This window comes from Natrix helvetica (genome assembly GCF_964273705.1).
Source record: "Natrix helvetica genome assembly, chromosome: 4".
In the NCBI taxonomy this organism is placed as follows: domain Eukaryota; kingdom Metazoa; phylum Chordata; class Lepidosauria; order Squamata; family Natricidae; genus Natrix; species Natrix helvetica.
Window position 1 is genome coordinate 105,618,854 of NC_138550.1, and position 23,203 is coordinate 105,642,056.

At 39.5% G+C, this 23,203-nt stretch overlaps 1 protein-coding gene across 2 annotated transcripts in view; it reads left to right on the forward strand.

The window, feature by feature from the left end:
• The window catches only part of PARD6G (par-6 family cell polarity regulator gamma), an 88,717-nt gene extending 69,885 nt beyond the window's left edge, over window positions 1-18,832 (forward strand). For both annotated transcript variants that reach the window (XM_081952112.1, XM_081952113.1), the window contains exon 3: window positions 16,835-18,832. In XM_081952112.1, the coding sequence (XP_081808238.1) occupies window positions 16,835-17,694 (860 nt within the window). In that variant the 3' untranslated portion in view covers window positions 17,695-18,832. The remainder of the gene's footprint in view (window positions 1-16,834) is intronic.
• The last annotated feature ends 4,371 nt before the right edge of the window (window positions 18,833-23,203 follow it).

Genomic DNA, 23,203 nt, shown 5'->3' on the forward strand with positions numbered 1-23,203 from the left:
CAAGAATATGAAAAAAATACAGGTAGTCAGGGGTGGGCTTCAGAAATTTCAGCAATGGGTTCTCTGCCTGGTTACTGGGTGGCCATGGCCATTCTAGCATGGCCTAGTTGGCCTCCTGCATCACGGCGGGGGACGGGTCCCTTTTCTGGTCTCCAGAGGCTTTCCTGGAGCCTCTGGGAGGGCGAAAACTGCCTCCCCTGGGCTCCAGAGGCCTTCTGGTAGGCCCTTTCTTCCCCCTCCCCAAGCCTCCATGCAGGCCCTGCACTTACCTTGCATCCAAAATGGGCCGCGTGGAGACTCCTGGGAGGGGAGGGGTGGGCGAGGCCAGCCAGGGGTGGGATTTGGAGATTCTCCAAACCAGCCATAATGTTAGCTGTGGGTTCTCCCAAACCCAGGTGAACCCGTAGCAGCCCACCCTTGCAGGGAGTCTTTGACTTAGAACCGTTTGTCTAGTGAACATTAAAAAGGCTCTGTAAAAATGAGTTATAACCCATTTTTCACAGGACAATTATAGCACCCCCATGGTCACATGATCAAAATTCAGACTCTTGATGATTGGTTCATATTTATGATGGTTGCAGTGTCCCAGGGTCATGTGATCACATTTTGCGACCTTCTGACAGACAAAGGCAATGGGCAAGCCAGAATTACTTAACAAGCACGTTATTAACTTAACAACAGTGGTGATTCATTTAACTAGGATGAGCATAACATGGGGCAGAACTCATTTAACAATGGTCCCACTTAGCCACAGAAATATGGGGCTCAATTGCGGTCGTATGTCAAGGACTACCTGAAGTCTGTTCACTCAAATGATCACAAATATTATATAAGCAGCAGCAGAATCATTTAGGCTTAGCAAAATGAAATGGGCTTGAAAACTGGGCAGTTTGGCAGGCATTGTTGTGGCCTGCCAGCAGCCAGCAGAGCTGGCAGCAGAGTCGGACAGTAAGCGGGTTGGGGAGGAACATGGGCCATCCTGGAGGCTGGGGAAGGCTTGGACGATGGCTCTGCGTCAGAGGCAGAGATGGGGTCAAGGCCGTCTGGCAGTTCTCAGCTGCCTTGGGAGCTAGACAGCAGTGAAGCAGAGGAACAGCTGGAGCCTGTTCCCAGTTTGTGCATGCACAGAGCTGCCAGAAGAAAAGAACAGCTAAGAAATCAGGGTCAACTTGGGAGTAAAGCCACAGGTGGACAGTGAATGGCCCCTCCCGTAGGAAATAAAAAAGGAGCGAAAGGGGAGTGGGCTTTTACAGGAAACTATTCTTCCGTTCATTACAGGAATGTGAAGATCTGTCCGTGATTCTGAGACTCTGTGCCAAGTCTTTCCTTGCACAGCACTGCATTTGGAAAATATTTACATGGCAGCTTTCCAAGTTAGATAAGGTCGATGGTCGTAAATTCACTTTTGAAAGACTATTTACCAAGCTTTTGCTGAATGTGAATGAGAGTAATTCGCATTCGTTTAATAAAAAGGGTTTTGTGTCGGGACCAGGAATCTGCTTCGTGCTTTTTGGGGAAGCCTTGGTCAGAACAAGCATTGCAGTTAAGGCTGTACTATAGGAGCCTCAACAGCAGTTCTATGCCTGGAACATGATTATAGGCGGTGCTGTAAATTTGCAGAAAGTTGGCAGGTGATCTCAGAAACGCATTTATGATAAACTGACAAGCGGTATGCATCCCGACCAGTTATCCAGGATGAAACTTGAGCTATGCTGTTCCTCTCTGGATTTTTGGCTTTTTCATGCTTTGAGGGGCATGGTTGGCCAAGGGAATCTTGAGTTGTTTCCATGGATATTCTCTTCTCCATTTCTTTTCATTGAAATGACTTGCATAAACAAGTATTGGATTGCCCAAGTATCTGATTTAACCTAAGTTGGGCCCCCTCTGCAGTACATGTTGCCCTCATTTAACCTGGTTGAGAATTCCTGCATGGAAAGACTCTCAGTTTTGAAAAGCATTTAAAACTTATGATTTTCCAGGTATGAGCCACTACCAATTGGAATGCCATCATTCGCGAGACCAGAAAGTCAGTTTCCACTGTAAAAATTCCTACCGACAAAATCACATTCCTTTTCTAAAACCAGTTCCAGCTGACTCACATTTCCTCCTGTGCTAAATGTCTGTCTACCTTGGGTAATAATCTCTAGTAGTTGGCCATAGTATTTTCATTAGTTGTTAGCAGCATTCCATAATTACGTTTAAAGTTATGAGACAGATATCTTTAGTGTTGTTTATCCAGTTATTTCACTTGTTCAGTTCTCTGATGACCTGCTAGCTCTATTAGGAAATCTGTAACCAGGTGCATTTTCAACAGTAAGGAGAAACATAAATGTTTTCTTTCTCTCCATTATCAGCATAGCAATTTAATCGGGGAGTTTCTCCAGCATGGCTATGACTTAGACAAGATGTGACTATGTAATAAAACTGCAGCATTTCAGATTTGATCTCTGAAAGGTGCTTCAGAGCACCCAGAAGTGTGAAGATAATCTCTTGGCAATACTGTCAAATGTTGACACCTTTTGGGGGATCTGAGAGAAAAAAAACCCAGCTGCTTTCAGATGTTGCAAACAGATGCCAGCTCCCTGCTCCAAAGAACCTCTGGGAGATTCAATCTGAAGCTTTGCTCAGCCGCGATATATTGATTTCATCATTTCTAGCGACATTATTATTCAAGACTTTAATTTCTTTGTCTAAGAAGGCGGTAGGATAGGTGTTGGCAGTAATGAAAATCAGTAGGGACACCTGGTATATAGGAGGTGTGAAAAAGAGATAAATATCTTGCAGAACCCCCTTTCTACTCATTTAATAAAAGTCACGCAACCAAATGCTATAATCAGATGGCTACATTTATCTTGTCTCATAATTGTCCAATGTTGTTATTACTAGCAGTGTGTCAGTGCAGCTTCCTGTTTAGAAATAGAATAGGCCTCTCCTCCATATGTTGAAAAGGAATTGGACTTTCCAGAGACTGACCCAGTACATAGTACTGTTGGTTTTTGGGTTTCATTTACATTTTAATTACATGGGGAGGGAGACTTGATCTGTGTTGCAAGGGACCCAGGGGTGGGTTTCAGCTGGTCCGGTCCGGTCTGAAAATACTGGTGCCAGAAATTCAGCATGCATTTGCGTACCAGGTTCTCCCAAGGCCCCGTAACGGAACAGTCCCTCCCCTGGCGTGCCCCCCCCTCGGTCTTCCCATCGCCGGTCTCTCTCTCTCTCTCTCTCTCTCTCTCTCTCTCACTTCCTTTGCCAGATTCAGCTGTTGGAAGAAGCCCGCACTTCCTTCTCTTTGACAAGCTCGGGAAAGAAATGCAAACGGTCGCGAGCCTCCCGAGGAGGATGCTGGACATCAGGGGTGGCGATGGCACCTGCTGCTGCTGCTCCCGGTAATGCAGGCTTTTCGGAGAGCATTAAGTTGCAGGTGCACCGATTCCAGAAGCTGTGTTTTGCTTTGGAACTTGCTGTCCCGGCAACCCAAAGGGGACATTATCCCAGCGACATCTCAGGCGCTCCCACCCTTAGCCGGGAGGGAGTAAGGGTGGTTGGGCGCAGTTTGGCACCTCCTGGCTCCCCTCAGATCATCGTGGGGCCTCGCGCACCTGCTCACTCGCATGGCCTGCGTGCTTCTAGCGGGAATGGGAAGCATGGGGATCTTAATTTAGTAGGGTGGGGGAGGCTGGAGCAAGAGGTTCCCCAGTGCTCGCGGCCGCTGGTTGGGAGAAAATCAACCGGAATCTCGAGTGAGAGCCGTGGGGCGATACACAAGTGACGAAATGGGTCACCACAGGCATAAAAGGCGCTGTTGGATCGCCTCCCACGGTCCAGGAACCAACCAACAAAATAAATAAATAAAGTTGGCTTTGCTTCCTTGCATGGCAAGAGAGAAAGTTGCCTGAGACGCCGCTGGGAGAATGTCCCCTTCGGGTTGCCGGGACAGCACATTTCAAGGCAAAACCCAGCTGCTGGAATCAGTGAGCCTGCAACTTAATGCTCTCTGAGAAGCCTGCGTTACCAGGAGCAGCAGCAGCGGATGCCACCGCCACCTCCCAGTGTCCAGCGTCCTCGGGAGGCTCGCAGCCATTTGCGCGTCTTTCCAAAGTTTCTCTTGGGAGGCGACCGCTGGCAGAACCTCCGGGTGGAAGGCTAGTGAAGGGTGCAGTGACGAGAGAGGCTGACCGTCCTCAAAGCCAGCTCTTGAGGAAGGAGGCAGAGATGAGGCCCAGGGCTCATTTCCCTGCCTCCTTCCTCCAAGAGCTGCAGGCAGCAGGGAAAACGAGGCTTCTTTGCCAGCCTCCCAGCTGGCAAAACAGAATTTTTTGCCAACTGAAAGGTATGTGTGTGAGAGAGAGGGGGGCAAGAGAGAGAGAGAGAGAGAAAGAAAGAAAGTTGGAGAGAGAGACACAAGAAGGAAGGAAGGAAGGAAGGAAGGAAGGAAGGAAGGAAGGAAGGAAGGAAGGAAGGAAGGAAGGAAGGAAGGAATTGGGGAGAGAGACACAAGAAAGAAAGAAGGAAGGAAGGAAGGAAGGAAGGGGAAGAAAAAAGAAAGAAGGAAAGAAAGAAAGAGGGAGAGACACACACACACAAGAAAGAAGGAAGGAAGAAGGAAGGAAGGAAGGAAAGAGAGAGAGGGAGAGAGAGAGAGAGAGAGAGACTTATGATCATAATTGAGCACAAAATTTTGGTTGCTAAGCAAGAGCATTGTTAAATAAGTTTCACCACATTTTACAAGTTGGCCACTCCCACCGGTCACATGACCGCCAAGCCATGCCCACAAAATAGGCCACACCTACAGAATAGGTTCTAAAAATTTTTGAAACCCACCACTGAAGGGACTCTCATAACTGTGAAGCTACCACTTGATATGAACTTCTGTATCAGGGGTGTCAAACCTGTGTCATCATGATGGCATCATGTGACATATCACGACTTTTCCCCTTTGCTAAATCGCACATGGGCGTGCCAAAGCATGACACATCTGGCCCAGGGGCTGCAAATTTGACAGCCCTGGTCTATATTGTTAAGCAACAATAAGAGGAACTTTGTTTTAGTTCTTGGATCTCTGGATTATTTTTTTTTACCTTATTCAGACAATGTACACATAGGCATGCACATACCTCAACTTACGACCACAACGGAGCGCAACATTTCTGTTGCTAAGCAATCAGTTAAGGGAGTTTTGCCCCATTTTATGACCTTTCTTGCCACAGTTGTTAAGTGAATCCCTGCAGTTTCTTAAGTTAGGTATACAGTTGTTAAATGAATCTGGCTTTCCCATTGACTTTGCTTGTCAGCAGGTCACAAGAGGTGATCCTGACCCTGGGACACAGCAACTGTCATAAATATGTGACAGTTGCCGAGCATCCGAATTTTGATCATGTGACCACGGAGTTGCTGTAATGGTTATAAGTTTGGACAAAAGATGCTAAGTCACTTTTTTCGGTGCCATTGTAACTTTGGTCACCAAAAGAGCTGTTGTAAGTCAAGGACTATCTGTACTGCAGCAACAGGAGAGTGGGATCCTCCAATACCACAAGTAAAGGAAGTAGAGCAACCAGTCTGAACTACACCATGAGCAGGTTCTGTTTAGTTAGGCTTCAAAAAGTTTGCCAGCCTTGTCTTCAGATGATCTGCTGTGTTTTGCCTTTTAATAGAAGCTCTCCCAATTTCTCCATGTTCCCTAGAGACATGAGACCTCTTTGGGATCTAAGTGTGTATCCTATGCCCCAAGACCACACTGGAGCTTGCTAATGTTGAGTGATGTCATGAAATTCAACCAAAGTTGTCACTTCCACATCGTTTTATATGTATCAGAAGGGGCAATCGTATTCATTACAATTTACATTTGATTATCGAATAACTAATTGTGATTTAATTGCTATGAAGGCCCCACCACCCAATTTGGGGAGTGCAGCCTCCCCATCTAAACTTAGGTCTGATATAACCTTTACCTCACCCCTCACCCAAAACAGTTTTGTCATTGAAAGTAAGAGCTTTACTTGACCCACAGTTGCAGAAGAGACGGCAGGATCTGCTGTGCTTAAGGACCACCGCTTCGGGAGAAGTAATGGCTGCCTCTACACAAATGCAATGAATCTGCACTCTTTCCTGCTTTCTCAGTTTGAAAATATGGTTCATTTGTTTATGTTGTTACTTGGACAGCACTGAATTAAAAACATTAGAACCTACTGATTAAAAGAGTCGTCAAAGTGTCTCCCTGCCTTTTCTTAGCATGTTTTCATAGAAATAGCATAATCAGAGGAACAATGCTTAGTAGAAATAGTTCTGTGCCATCATTTGGGGAAGAAAGCAGATAGGAAATCTGGCACATTTGTATTACATTGGCCAGTTGACTGTAGAAGCATAAAAGTAAACAAGATTTAAAACTGCTTTCCTATGCTCCAATATTCCTTTGGAGAAATACATTTCTGGATACATGTAACAACAACAAAATATGTGTCATTTACTGTTTTGTATTATACCCAAGCAATCCCATTATTGTTTATTGTAACTCTTATATAGTAGAGAACAGGGAGAATTTAAGTAAAGAGTTCTAAATGTTATTTCCCCTGCATTCGTTCAGATGTTATGTCACCTCGATCAAATTTATGTTGTGAAGAAATAGTTATAAGCTTTGAAAACTAAACATTTTCCTACAGTTATATTCCACTTAGAAATAGTCATATAATGTAATGACAGTTTTAATTATTTTCCCTATTAAACTTCAGGATCAGAGATGTGCAGGGAACAAATTATGCATAGTTGTTGTTGTTTTTAATTCACTCTTTTGAGAGTCCAAAAAGACATTTTGGAAAAGCTATACATGTTGATACTTTATACATATCCTCCTGCAACAGAGCTTTAGTCTTTATGTCACTTATAGTAACTAACTGGCCCCATGGTAAATGGTTGATTAAGGAACAGAAGCAAATAACACGAATGCTAGTTTCTTTGGACCCTTTTATCAACATTTAGAAAGCTCTTGCTTTGCGGGGAAAGATGGAGCATCTTCTCTTTCTTTCTAAATAGTCCTCATGAAAATATGCTTATTTCCCTTTCTTGTAATATTTCCCAAAGAAAGATCTTTCTCATAGTGTTCAGTTCAATCTGTTTTTCTGCTACCCAAACTTTTATTTAGGAGTAAGCTGAGTATCAGTATTAACAATAACTTGGTCCAAAACTGTGGAATGTTGAAGAATGAATGTTGAATGTTCAGTTCATCTAAAATGATAAGCTACAATGTTATTGAGGATTTTGGGGGGTAATATTTGGGTTAATATTATGGAGAACCAGCAGAGCCTATAATCATCTCCCTTGAGAGCCACCAGGCTTACTATTCCGTTTACATTTTAAAATACAGTGGTACCTTCGTACTCAACTGCTTTGAAACTGATCAAGTTTGGTACTCAAACACGGACATGACAATTTTGTCCTGGTACTCATCATTTGTTTGATATTTGATGCACAAGCTAGAACCTGTTGATGTCGGCTATACATTATGCCTTATGGGAAAAAATGTTTGGTATTCCTTGTTTTTGGTACTCATCATGCCTCCCGGAACCAATTACTGAGTACCGAGGTACCATTGTATGTTTTATACCTGAAGATGGAACGAAAATTTTGAAACAAATACAAAATACTTATTTCAAATTGGGAAGATTATATTTACAGTATTTTCAAAAATGCCTTGGAGACCCATGGGATTTCTTAAAAAATGAGAAGGAGGGTCTGCAGCCAATGCTTTGCTTGGAAGTGTCCTTTTTGCTTTTCCAAAAAGACCAAAGATAAACACCCATTGCAAGAGGATGGCTTAAAAGACTAACCAGTAGTATTTTGGTAGAAAGCTGCTGTACAGGTTGTGATGCCCTCCATGGCAATCATTTATGAATGAAGAAGTCTAAACAACAGCCAACACATTCTCAAAATTCTTAGTGTACCTCCAGAACAGTGGTGGGATTCCAAATCTTTTCCTACCAGTTCTGTGAGAGAGCGCTTCACACACAGGTGAAGCACTCAACAACCACCCTCGGTGTCAGTGCTGTTGAGCTGAGCTGTTTTTTAGCTCAGCTGAAGTGTGACAATCCGCTCTTCCATGCAAATCAGCTGAGCTAAAAAACAAGGGAATATAGGACAGGGAACGACAGGGGTGGGGTTGGGGTATTTTCCGGTTCTCCAAACTAATCAAAATTTCCATTACCAGTTTGCCTGAACCTGTCCGAACCGGCTGAATTCCACCTCTGCTCCAGAAACATTCTTCAACTCAACTATTATGCTTGGCATTATGTAGACATCAGGCCAGTGATCAGCTGAAGCTTAGCTTGCTAAGACCATAACGGTACTTCCGTTAGATATGAATAAAAGCATATATTTTATGTATTTAAAAGAATCCTGAAAAGGATTTTGCTATAAACCTAAGCAATTAAGCTACAGAAGGAGACATTTTTCTCAGAAGGTACCACGGGAAGCAACGGGTGCCCCATAAGATCTAGAATACACTATTTGGCAGGTATGATACTTCATAACTTTCTCTCTCTTTCATTCCACTGCCAACATTTACATCCCTCCTTCTCTTTGGATTCGCCAGAGGTTGACCTAGGGCACCCACCACCCTTCATTCCCCACTCAACACATTTTCCTTGTTCTTGGTTTCTTGCAATTCTCGGAGCTCAACTTGGCCTGCCTGAAAAGTGCTCAAGGCTATCAGTTTTTGTCTTCACATGGGATGATGAACTGCCTGCCTCCAAGTGGAGCTCCTGGTTGCCATCTTTGGAGTCTGGCTTCAGGATTGCCCTGGAGTCATGCCCTGCCGTATGCTTTCTCTGAAGCAGCTCTTCTTTGGGGGTGGAGCCCCTGGGAACTGAGTCCAATGCCGCAGCGATGCTGGTGGACTGAATGCCTGATTCCATCAGGACGTAGCTGATAAACAAGGGACACAGCCCACTTGGGAGTGAAATGGCTGTTTTTCCTCCCAACATACAGGTGGATGCGTTGGCTTGCCAGTCCGGAAAAAAAGCTTGGCATCCTGGAGAGCAACTGTGTAAAACTGATTAAAACGAAGACGCAGCTGTGTCCTGATGCATTTGATCTCTTGACTTACTAAGTTTGATACAGAGCATTGCTCAGGCACCTCCCTAAACTCATAAAAATGCTAGATGTTTTAGGCTGTTTTGTTTTTTCTAAGTACTGTATTCTTTCATTGGATAAAGTGATAGTTTTTCCAGCAAGCCACAATTTTGCTGGCTACGTTCCCAAGAGGCAGGAATGGTTCCTGTGCAATTCTCAAAAGTAAGCCCATAATTCCATAACAGCCGAGCTCCATGACATTGCTACATCGTGACATTGTCTCCACATGTTACTACAATAACCATCTTCCCCAGCCAGCATGCACAGTGGCTTCCTGGATACGGAAATGGATCCACACACTTGAAAGCTGGAAGAAGACTAACTAGATATAACAGCAAACTTTCTAAACGATAACACTAGATCACTTTTTTCCCCCATTTCTTTTTTTCTTTTTTTATTGTACATTCATTTTTTTTTAATTATTAAATTTTTTAAATAAGTTTTACAATTATCACCCCCCCCTTACCCTTCCCTCTTCCCACCCGACCTCCCCCCGACCTCCCAAAGCAAAATACAGGGTATAAACATTTAACAACCGTACGCTAACATAAGCTAACTAATTTTAACATGTTACTATTCTTGTGCTTTAACTCCCCCTTTATTAAACTAGCTTTGAATAAATTGTAGCATTCCTTATGCCTTCATTCATAAGCTAACTGGAATTTTTTAGTCCGGTATTTGTTTTGAATATAGTCAATCCATCTTCTCCAGTCCAGCTTGTACTTCTCATCTGAGTGGTCCTTCAGATACGCTGAAATTTTGGCCATCTCTGCTAAGTTTACTACTTTTAACATCCATTCTTGGATAGTGGGCAACTCTTCCTTCTTCCAATATTGCGCCACCAACAATCTTGCTGCCGTCGTTAGGTTCAAAATCAAATTAGTCTCTATAACAGTACAATCTGAAACTATGCCTAACAAAAACAACTGGGGTGTAATCTTTATCCTCTTTTTCAAAATATTTTGAATAACCCACCATATTTTTATCCCCCCATTTCCATCCAAGGTCAAACCAAGATGTTTGACAAGCCTCATGTTACTTGTGTAAATGACTGCTTACACACAACCAGTTGTTGGTAACTGCTTGTATCAAGGCAACAGAGATTTGATTATTATTTACTTGTTGTTGTTGTTGTTGTTGTTAGTCGGGAAGTTGTGTCCGACCAATAGGCTAGGTAAAATGTAACTTAAACTGAAAATACTTCAAGGATAAAGTTGTGGTAAAGTTATCCTGCTTTTTCTCCAGAAACTTAAAATCTGTTTGCAGGATGGATTCTTTTCATTTTATGCCTGCAACTATCCTGTGAGATAGATTGGCTTGAGAGTGGTTGGTTCAGAGTACCCAGTGAGTTTCAGTAGTGAATCTGAACCCAGGGTATGTACCATATTTATTTGATTTTTATTCCATCTTTATTATTTTTATAAATAACTCAATGTGACCAACATCCATAATACTCCTTCCACCTCGTGTTTGTCTCACAACAACAGCCCTGTGAGGTGGGTTGGGCTCAGAGAGAGTGACTGGCCTAAGATCATCCAGTTGGTGTTCATGTCTAGTGCAGGATTAGAACTCACAGTCTCCTGATCAAACTTCTTACCTGCTATATCCACGGGATGTGCTCTATGTATTAGGAAATGATAGTATTCCTATTCCAATTAATTGCCCCGTTTTGCCACAGTGCAAACATACATTCAGAAAGGCCCCAATATATGAATTTTCAGCTTCATTTAAGAAGCAATGAGAGTGATTGTTTTGTTCCTTAGTTAATTCAGTTTGTTTTCTGAAACGTTTGCTATCGTCCCCTTAACAGAGGTTAACAGAGGAGTTCAAAGATGCATTGAGAAAGATTTCAAACATCTTTAGATAACAAGATGGAGTGGATATTTGGAAGTCTTCCGATGTCAGTTCAGTTCCATAAACTTTAGTCTTGCTTTCCTCGCCCGTTGGACAGAGTTGTGGATTTCCCTTGCTGTATCATGCTTATTTTGGCTGTACTTCCACTATAAAGATAACGAGAACTCTGTCAGAAAAGGAAATAGGATGGTTACTCTCCAAACTTTGTGTTCAGCTGATAGGAAAAGGAAATAGTCATGGATGCAATTTTTCCCTGGGAGACTCACTGGCATTGCCATTCGCTGACCTGATTAAAAATGACTGTGGCTGTTTTGTACTGGTCAAGATAACAAAGAGAAAAAATGATGTTGAACACCTTCTCTTGAAAAAGGAAATACTACCTACTTTGAATATTATCTTTGTAGCACTTTAAGAGGCAGCAAGCGATGAGCAAAGGTTAAAGTACAGGAAGTCTTGGAGCCTCTACTGGTAGATTCAAGGGTAGGGATAGAATAAAATATAGAGAAGGCTAAGGAAGGGCAAATTTGAGTTAGTGCAAGGAGTAATCCCAAAGTCAATCTAAAGTCTTAATAATTAGTCCAAGGTGAATGACCTGAGATTATCCAGCCATGTTTGCTCCAAAAATCTTAATTGCCATCCACAAAGCCCCTTGATTATTAGTTGATAATATAGTAAAATGCTTAATGCAAGAGATGGAGAAAATTAAAGACGTGGGGAATAATAATCTTAACATTTTTAATTTTATTTTTAATTTTAAAAAATCTAAAATACAGGTTTTGCCCTGTCTTTGCGGGAAAACAATTCATGGCATTGCACTCAAAGGACTAACCTTAGGTCTTTTAGCCCCAAATAATGAGATGTTATTGATTGCCATTACTCTTGTAATAGCCAAGTGTGGAATGATAATTGCCAGAATCCCATAGCCATCATGGACAATGATTTGAGTGACATGCTAGGAAATAGCAAGAGGGTGGAGAAATGATAAGAGAACAAAGAAGAGTCTAGAAAGGAGATGGCCAGGCAATTTGGATCAGTATGGATATGTGGTTGGCCAACAGACTGGGCCAGAAGAATTTTCATTGATAATATTGTTATAGAATAGTTAATAGAACTTGAGAGCAGGTTGGCTATTGAAAATCCAGAATTATATGAACATGGGAGATCTAGGAAGAGAAGTTGGATGTTACGTGTATACATCATTCAACGTTTAATATGTGGGAAGGAAGGAAGGGCCCACAAACAGATCCAATGGAAACTCCAAGGACAAGTAGTGTGGAGAAAACTTCCTCTGGGGAAAGTATCAGAATTTATCACAGAGATTTAGATGGTCAGTCTGGACAGAGATCAAAGGCAGCAGACAGTCAAGGAAATTGAAATCACAGCTGAAGCCTTTGGATTTTAGCAGAGAAAGATTTCCGATGAGATCTAAGTGAAGGTGATTTCAGTGAGACACTAAGGAGAAGAAAAAATCAAGACTGTACAAAAAGGGAGGAAGCAACTCCAGGAGCTTGGCGTGGGGTTGGGGTGAAGATAATGGGAAATCATAAAAAATGAAGATGTGCCTACAGAAAAAAATGATCAATAGTGAATGAACCAGCAATTGCAAATGTGGGTGTTTGTTGCTGCTGATTGCCAAGTCAGTTTATTCATTTGTTTAGGATTTTGTTGATAATTTCAGAGGAACCTAACTAAAAGATTGATCTGTGAGAGATTTGGCCTTGTGTTTTCTCCCTCTTCCCCCCACCCCAAACTTTTTTGTCATCTTTCCTTTTGTAGGTTAGGATTTTTGAAAAATTAAAAGGCTTCTACATTATTTTTTTTGTTCCAGACTGGGCCAAGATAGTTCTCTTTTTGCTTTTGGTAAAACTCTTTCTTTTAGAGCTTCTTGGTAAACTTGGTCAGCATAAATAGGCTTGGATGGATGCTACTTTGTGCTCCTTTCTTGCTTACATCTCTGCTGGCCAAAGGAAGTTGCCTAAGTCAAAGTTCACTATATATCTGTTTCCTTTAAACATTTCTGTATCTCTGACTTTCCCATCATTTTATGACAAAGATGGAACAGCTCCCCAGCCAAATGTTATCAACACATTATGTTGATCTCTATGGAACCCTGATCAAAATAAGAGGTAAATTGTTCTTTATTTTAATCTTTGCATTCAGGAAATGACCATATGGTGTGGAGGGCATCCCATAGTCCTTAAAGACTTGTTTCATTTTTAAACCTATGAAATAAAAGTTAGTCCCCTCGTGGAAGTACTTCTGTTCCTGATATAGTTTCCAATAGATCAATTGTCACTGCAGTATTATCAGAGGAAATAATCTACCAGGAGTGTGCATTGACTGAAAACACCAGGTCCAAAACAAATTCTTCCTATATGAGGCTAGCAGTCTGATTTTTCTGTGGAATCTCGCTTGTTTACCTATTCTTATCTGGCCAAGCTTTGGTATTTTGTCTGGCAGGCAATTCCTGTGAAAAGCAGCTGTCTAAGCAAGAAGAGCAGCGTTTCTGGTATTAAAGATCTGCCTGTTTCTGTGTGGGTGTACATGTATGTCATGTTTTTAAAAAGTCATCTCTTCTGGAAATATTTTCTCTTTTTTTTTTCATTTTTCTCCTCCCCATCACTTTTAGGATCAGACTGTCAAAGTTTACATTCCTCTCACAGATTTCAGTATTTACGTGTAAGCCATACATAAAATGAAAATGGTGCTTAAAGCCACTTTCTTCGCTTTGGGTTGGGAGACATGGTAGATCAATAGCTCTCAACAGCATCAGGGTAGGAAAAGTGAAACAGATATAGAACATTCAGGAACTAAAACGAAGTTTTAAAGTTTTTAAAGACATATAGTTGTACAACTATTTTCCAGACCTGATTGGAGTAAAGAAGAAGAAAAAATTGGTGGGATAATCAGAATATATGATACAAAATGGGAATCGAAATAAATCCTAGTGGCAAAAAGGTTTTATGTTACTGTTACTCATTACTCACAATCTCTGGGGGCATCAATTCAGAAACATACAGTAAATCCCCAGCTCATAATGTTTCAGATCTGCAAACCCCTCTGGTCCCTGAATGAGCTTAGAAACCCTGTTCAGTGCAGAGTTCCAGGGAAGTAAAGGTGGGATTTATGTTACACCTATCCCTCCATCTTTGACAAATCTTGGAATGTAAACAGTTCATCTAGTCCAGAGGTCACTAACCTTTCGGTTCTCAATTTTAAATCCTGTAGGCCATGAATATGATTTTTTAAAAAAGATAAATAGTATTTAGTGCAATATAAAAAATGCAAATACTTTTTCTGTTACCAATGGTCCACGGACCACCAATTGGTGACCACTAATCTAGTCTGTATCTTTAATAATACAAATACTTTTAAGATTGTTTTAATTTGAAAGTGTTTTGTTCTCTTCCTATTTAAAAAATGTCTCAGATACCAGCAAAATCTAATTCAGGAGGCTCAGATGATAAAATAAGTAAGTGTTTCTGTTCCAAAAAAAGAAGCATCCTTCACTGGACATTATCAGCAATGCAGGAGCCAAATGGATGTGTCCTAACCTCACAGTTGCTTAACTGGATCTCAAACTCTCAGCAGTTTAGCAAGTAGCAATTCATCAGCCCCACCTTCAGAACAAGTTGCTTTAACTTGTCCTGGTATTCATCTTGGTTTTGGCCTCAAGGAAGCGAAGGCGCAGCAACAGGAAACCTCTGCCATACTTGCCAGGGATCTGCATACATTCTGATGTCAGATTCCTGGGAGGCTGGGAGGGGACCATCTTTCTCAGCTTTGTTCTTGTCAGGAGAGAAGGTTGTGTTGGACTATTTTCCGCTTATGTATATTCAGCCTCTTGCACCTTACAATTGAATATGCAGGTTGCTGCCTTATAGCCTAGGCTGGAAAACCAGAATGGCTGACTAAGGAATTCTAGGAGTTGAAGTCCAGAAGTTTTAAAATTGCCAAATTTGGAGAGCCCTGGCCTAGACCAGTTATTGGCTAATTTCCTTCATATCCCCCTCCCCCCCATGTATGTGTGTGTGTTTAAGAGATTGTTTGTAACTGATGATGAGCCCCTCTTTCCTTATTTAATGTGCAAAACTTGAACTTGAGAGCCAAATTTAACCTTCGAGTGAAATATTCAGAGCTGCATTTTTAAAAAATGGCCAGCACCCACATTTTAACGAAAACATTAATATTAAATACTGTACAGTTAATATGATTATACATCATGCAATTAATACATTTTCCCAGCCTGTCATGCTAAAGAATTACAACTCTCTGGGACTTTTTGGACATGCTTAGGAAAACATCCTCAGTAGTAGGACGTTTACCTATATGAACATCCTTCTAGGGTTGCCTATAAGTTTTGCACCTTTAGTTTGGTTAAAGATGGCTTCCCTGACATTTGCACAAATCCTTTCTGGCTCTTGTTGGTCTTTTTAAACAATTTATGTAAAGCCCCATTAACTGTAGTTAGTGTTTCTGGCCATGACAGCCTGTTTGTGGCATGCTAGATCATGAGTTATATGTTTGGGTCTCTCAACTAATCGTATATATTGATTTTCTGCCTGACGTTAATAAAGTGCCTACAAAAATAACCCACCTGTGTCTCCTGACACTGGTTCTTTGTTCTATGTGAGTCTCCAATAGTCTTGCTTCTAAACATGAGGAAATTGAAATATTTTCTTCCAGGAGGCCTAAATTGTCTCTGGTTGTCTTCGGAGAAAATGTTTGCAAAAGGAAGCCTCCCCCCTCCCTTCCATTTGAGGTTCAGTTTTGCATCATGGAGTTTGTGGGGGAGGGAATTAACATTGTTTTGTTGAGATTGTGGTATTAAGTTGAAATGTCAGGCCCGACCATTGCTTTGTCCATCTTCAGTTTGAAGTGTTGATCTGTTTGAGGCCTTTTTTGAAAGTTCTTGGTGACTTACTTGTCTGCAACTGCAGGATGATCTGGTGTGGAAAATAAGTGGGTTATTTTTGTCTTGAATGAAGGTTTACTTAAAGACAATAGAATAAGGGATGCTTCCTACATTCGACAGATGCAATTACACATCTTTCCCATATTTACAAGCATCAGGTTGCCGGGACCCCTTTAAAATATCTTTTTGTCTGCCTACACATGCATATTTTATATCTTAGACTACAAGAGTTTTTAACACAGGCCTTTACAAAAATGCTTACATATTTTAAGTTACGCAGTGTTTATTAGAATAATCTATAACTAACAAAGCCATTACAGATTACATATGGGTTTGAAATACGACTTTGTGCTCTTAGAGATGAAATAGAAGCACCTTAAAAGCAACAGTGCTCTGGTGCAATTTGCAAATTCATATATTATTGATTAATCAATGATGACTGGCAGCCAATCAGTCTAGTCCTGCTAATCGTTTACTTGCCTACAGTCTTTTAAAAGCTAATCTTGTTGTCTTAGCCAGTTGCTTCATTTATGACTTTGAAGGAGTGGTAAACTGCCAGACATACATGTGTTGCTGTTATTTCTAGCTTTCTCTTCATAGTGGCCACAAATTACATTTCATTTTGGGGGTTTTCTTCTAGCAGGCGAACATTATGTTTGTCATCAAACAAATAGTTTTGGTCTCTTGCTTCATGTTCATCCTAACAACAGCCTGCCGCTTTTTTCTTTGTTCAATCTAGAGTCTAGACATTTTCTTCCAATATTTCAAAATACATGTTTATTAGTAGCACAGTCTTTAATTGACAGTCTCTCTCACAGCAATGTTTCAACCATATTTAAATGTTGGCACATTATGAAAGCTGGAGATAAGGCTCTTTTTCTTGCAGAAGATGGCCTACAGAGGATTTAGTCTGAGGTATTAATTTTTCTCTCTCTCTCTTTGCAGACGAAGCGGATTATGGAAATTTTGGTTCAAACACCTTAACAAGGAAAAAGAAGGCTCTGGTGACTCTCCGTAATGACAACCTTCGCCGGCGTCCTCATGTTAATATCAGCATGCCTCAAGACTTCAGACCAGTGTCTTCTATCATTGATGTGGATATTCTGCCTGAAACTCATAGAAGGGTACGACTGTATCGCCACGGGTGTGAGAAACCACTTGGATTTTATATTCGTGATGGCACCAGTGTAAGAGTGACTCCCCATGGGTTGGAAAAAGTTCCTGGCATTTTCATCTCACGGATGGTTCCTGGGGGGTTAGCTGAGAGTACAGGCTTGCTTGCGGTCAACGATGAAGTCTTGGAAGTGAATGGGATAGAAGTGGCAGGAAAAACCCTTGATCAGGTGACGGATATGATGATTGCCAATAGCCATAATCTTATCATCACAGTCAAGCCAGCAAACCAAAGGAACAATATTATCAGAAGCAGTCGGATGTCTGGGAGCTCTGGTCAGTCTACAGACAGCACTGCTAGCCATCACAGTTTGCCTTCTTCTCATGTTCTGCAGAACTTCCACCCGGACGAAATGGAGAGCGATGAGGATGCTGACATCGTAATTGAAGGCTGCCTGGAGCCACAGCCCATTCCAAAATCTCACAGTCTTCCTTCCGGTAGCCTTTCCCGAATCAATGGCAACAGTCTTAGCCACAGACTACAGAGAGACCTAGTATTCAACAACAGCTTTGGACGAGAAAGCAATGGCAATATTCACAAAATCCTTAGTTCCTTAAAAACTGATCCTCGTCATAGTTTAGTTATTCCCAAAGGAGGCATTGAAGAGGATGGAACTGTGATAACACTTTAATGGATGCTTTGAGTTTTATTTCTTTCTGGAAGTGCCTACTGGAACAATTCAATCTACATGCAGAAGAGCGAGAATCGTCACTTGTCATAAATATTCTGATGTGCGAGATATGTTACTTTCCTGGAAGGACAATTTTTGTGATTAGACATAAAAGTATTGTCTGGTGTAACCCATGGAAATTGTAAATATGGTTTCTGCTTCATCAATTAATCTCAGAGGATAACAATTACGTTATCTTCCCAAAACTTATTTTCTGCCACTAGGTAATTGTTTCCTAGCTTTTTTTACACAGAAAATTGACTATTGCACCTACATTTGGAAATGCTGCCTTTAAAGAATGGCTTTCTATCTTGACTATAGCTGAAGGCATGCTGTATTTACTCCTTCCCCTTCCCTCCTTTGGGAATGAAATGTTGACCAAATGACTTTATGTTTGTATATGTCTGTACTGTATGTATAAAATCTTATGGGTGAAGAATTTCTGTTGCTGGAATAATTTCCTTTTAAATCAGCACCCCCTGCTGGTCATTGATAGGTCTCTCTGCGAAAACTTGAGTTTTCTGTTTATTTAAAAAAATTGCAGCATGAATGCTAGTTTATTAATGCACCACAATAACATGGGATGTGCATTATATTTTTATTATTAAAATCTTTATTAGACCAATGCTCCCGGTTTTGTGACCCTTGATTTCACCTTCTGATTTGCTGACAGTATTGAATAACTAGAACTTAAAATCCTGTTACGTCTATGTTTTAAGGTAACAGAAACAACTCCACTAAATTTCTCTAATATTTAGAATTAAAATGAATTCACTGAGTCTTTAATAATTAAAATATTAATTTGGGGGAACCTATATTATTGTTTTTCTAAACCTTGTCGAGTTACCTATCCTCAGAAATCTAAAATACCAGCAGCACTGTAAGACAATAACAGACAAGCCTAAAAGAGACTTGCTCTCAGCTCTGCTTTTCTATTCTGAAATGCCACAAATTGTTAAAATGGTTTATAGAGAAAATATGAATATATTCCTGAGATGCCTAGAAACAAAATATAATTGTTTTACGGTGTATTTTTCTACTTTTAACTGTTTTTGTTATTTACTGTATATGATTGTGTATTAAAGTGTTTCCAAAAGAATGAGCTTGGTTGATTTAATTTAGAGTCTAGCTTTTGTTTACCTTACAGGTAACTTTCGGACCTGAAGTTTTAATGGAAAATAATTTATTAATCATACTTTGAATAAAATTCACTAGTTCTCATTGCTGAACTGAATACAATGACCGTCTGTTGCATTTCAGAATTCCAGTTTCATAGCTGCAGTTAAGAAATTCCAGAAATGGTGAGCTGAATTTTGAAATTCTTAATGACTCACCTGAACTAGAATGGAGGCTTCAGTGAATTAGTTCTAGCAGCAATGCCTGACTAGTTGTGCAACTAAGATTACTTCCTATAAATTACTGTGTAGAACATTCATGGTCATTTCAGATTGATTGATTGAATGAATGAATGAATGAATGAATGAATTTATATTGCCACCTATTCGCACATGGCGACTCAAAGTGGCTTACAGAATATAAAACCTCATTTAAAACAATAAAACTAATAAAGAATCAAATAAATTAATGTAATAAAATCATCCCTCCACCTGGTAACAGCAGATCGTACGAGCCATTGTAGATAGCCATGAAGGATACATTGTTTTGACAAATAATTGTCAGAAATTACCGGTAAATATAAATTGAGTATTTATTTTTTTCTTGGGATCTTTGCTTTTTAAAACTGTTACAATATAGGTGCTTTTCCCCCCACAAAAAGATGTCAATATGTAGTAAACAAAAGAAAAATGAAAACATTTGTTTGTATCCAATTGGCCAACATGTATCCTTTCTCCTCTTTTTCCTGGATCCTCAGGCACATTGTAAATCTGTTCAAAAGTTGGCAACCTGAGAAAATCAAAGCATTCACAGAGGAACTGGAGAATGAACAGGGAATTCCATCTCCTGTTTCACATACCCTGTTAATTCAAACCAGATGGCTGGTCTATAAGAGAGGAATAGAATTGTCAGATTTTGCAAATCCAATCAGTGAGATTGTTTAAGCCTGATGATGCTCTCCAATTGTGTCCAATTTTCAGCAATACTATGGGCCAGCTCTTACCTTGTTTTTATTCTAATTATTATTAATTTTTGCTTTTAAAATAATAACAAAAAGGAACAAAATGCAAACATTCATACATTATTAACAATGTTGTTAATAGAAGTTGTAGCTGAAAATATTGCAGTTATGTGCAATAATCAAACATGTTATAAATACTGTACATATTCCAAAATTGTCCAGATTGGAAAATTAATACCAATTATTGGCTTCCAGTATCTAATATTTGACATTAAGTAAGTTTGATGATATAGCTACAGATCTAGATAACCAAATCCTCCTACCTTAATTGGAAATTCATCTCTGATATACTTTGAATCGAAGAACCTTCTAAAACTTTCTAAGGAAAAAGTTTATTTTGTGAATGTATTTTCCATGTATTTAAGGAGGAATTCCCCACACAATATAAATTAATTTGGGAATAATGTTTTCCCCAAAGGGCAAGGTTTAATGACTTCCACCTAATGACTTCACTTATATGAAGAAACCTCTTTATAAATTTTATTTATATTACACATTACTGAGTTATAATTTTGTGTACACATGCCTAAATATTTGAAGGGTTTGGTGCAAATACAGACTTGAGATTCTTTAAATGACTAGGTAACCAAAGTTTTGCCAGGTAGTATCAAATCCAATTTGGATCAGTTGGAATTTCCTGCTGTTTACTAAAGGCAACTTTCATTTGCATCAGCTCTGGAATAAAGTAGTGTGACATTTCAGAATAAAAATGTCATCTGGAAGTGAAACCAATTTATATTCAAGTGAATTATGCACTACTGCATAAATCTGCCTATTTTGTTTAATATAACAAGCCAAATCAAGTGCTCCATATAAATATCAAAAAAGATGAAAATGGACATCCTAGTATAGTTCCTCTAAACCAGACATGTCCAAAGTCCGGCCCAGGAGCCAATTGTGGTCCATTTTCAAATTTTGAATGGCCCGCAGCCTCTTCTCCCTGCTGGAGTTATTTGTTTAGTCTTTCATAAAATAATTCATTTGCATTTAATGTTCATGGTTCAAAGAATGTCAGGCTGAATGGTCGGCCCCACCCATTTTCACCTCACCAAATCTGGCCCTCCTTGCAAAAAGTTTGGACACCCCTACTCTAAACAATAAGAAACAGAAAACATACATTAGTCTTTACTTCAGATGTAGGCACCTCATATAATATCTTGATTCATTTTATGAATTTCAAAATCCAATGCTTTTTAATACAGCAAAAGCTTTTTCAGATTCTGAAATGATGAGATTGCAGAATGATGAGATTGCAAATTTGTCTTAATTTTTATTTAAGTCTATTAAATCTACAGCTAGCCTAATAGTCTGCTTTTATAAACCCTACTTGATCATTCTCAATAATGAATGGTATCAATTGCTATGATCTATTTGCTAGCACTGCTGTTAAGATCTTTGTATCAACATTAATAAGATTGGGTAATGATTAGCATATTGAGTATGAGCTTTCCTGATTTTGGTGTAATTGCAATACAAATCTAATTAAATGCCACTGATATGTTCCCTTATCAGCTATCTCATCATACATTTGTCAAAGTTTTGACCCCAAAAGATCTATATATTAACTCATGACTGGTTTTCTTTTGAAACTTGGCTTGAGGCTCATGAATCAATTAGGGCATCTTTCGGAAACCGGACACTATACATGTTTTATACCATGCTATAGATAGCCCAACTACTGGTGTTGTACCACCTGCCATTTTTAAAATTATTTGTTTAATCTCAGATAGTAGGGCAAAGTTGTTTTTGTGTATCGCCTAAGTGTGGTAGATTTGTATTAGAAAAGCCTCTATATCCTCAACCAATATATTATCTGGGTTGCTATACTGTACACCTTGAATAGAATGTTAAAAATTGACAATGCATTTTGAAGTTTTACATATTTAATCTTTCATCTCTAATAATTGGAATCATTGCCCTATATTTTGCTTTAAAAGATTAACCAAACTCTTATGTCTTTCACCATTTTCCTAATATTTCTGTCAATCATGTTAACATGACTCGTCTTCTGTAATATTGTAGAATTTAGTTCCTATTTCTTTTGTATTTCTCTGTAAAAAGTAGCAAAAGGGGATCTAACCATTTGTGTCCATATATATTTTATATTTCATTTCCCCTTTTATTTTTAATCTTATTTTTGTATGATGTATAAGCAGTCATTCGACCTCAGATGCAAGATTTATATGCTTCCTGCCCATTCAAAAATTCATGTATTTCTGAACACAAATGAAAGTTTTGCAAAGTCTCTATTCACATTTGTTTTTATTCTAATTAAATTGTAAACACCATGAACTGTTAACAGAGGATCAAGCATATTTTCACAGCTACTTTAGCAATGAGCTACAAAAACCACAGGTATATACTTTATTACATTTTCACCCAGAGGGATTAAAGAAGCTGCACTTCTTCCAAGTTCACATGGCTGTTTTGGAATTTGCTGCCAATTGTTTTCATATCCATCAGTGTATACACAGCCATTTTACTAGCAAAAGTAAAGCAGTCATGCATGCCTGGGAAAAGCAGCTCCTTAAATGATTGAAAACAGATGCTTCACAGCTTTCTTGTGCATGTCAAAACACCACTTTCAAAGGATTTTCAGTCCTGTGTGCCATCTATATATGCACAAACATTACTTTGAAAGCAACAGTCACATGTCTTCAAAATATAGTCCGGATAATCCAAAGCAATCATTTCACTAGACAATAAAGTTTAAATCACACTTTAAAAGCCGACGAGTTAACATGGAACTTTCAACAGTTTTACAACAGATAATTTGTTTATTCTACTTATTTATGTGCCGTCAGGTTGGTGTCAACTCTTAGTAACCATATAGATTTTCTTCCTGACAATATGTCTCCTACATGGCCTTTCAGATCTTCCATTGGTAGATACATTGTAACTGTACCTGAATCCATCTCTTCTTTTGGCCATTATTTTCTCTTCCTTCTCTCTTTCCCAGCATTAGAGCCTTTGCTTGTTTGTTTTCACAAAGACACAGCACCTTGTGTTTCTCATGAAATCAGTATCTTTCTAAAAAAATTTTTACAGTCTACAACTGACACGATCAACACAAATGAAAGCCTTTCTATAATTAATGGAACACATACTAACTTATTTTTGGTATTCTTTAGTTTCCTCAATTATCCAACACAAATCAACATTAATGTTTCATGTTCCTTAGCCTTTTCTAAAGCCAGCTTGAACATTGGCAAGTCTTTTTCCATATAGGGTTCTAATCTGTGTTGGATGTTCCTAAGCATTTTTTTTGCTAGCATGTGAAATTAAGGATATTGGATGATAGTTTACACACTCTGTTATGGCTCTCTTTTTTGA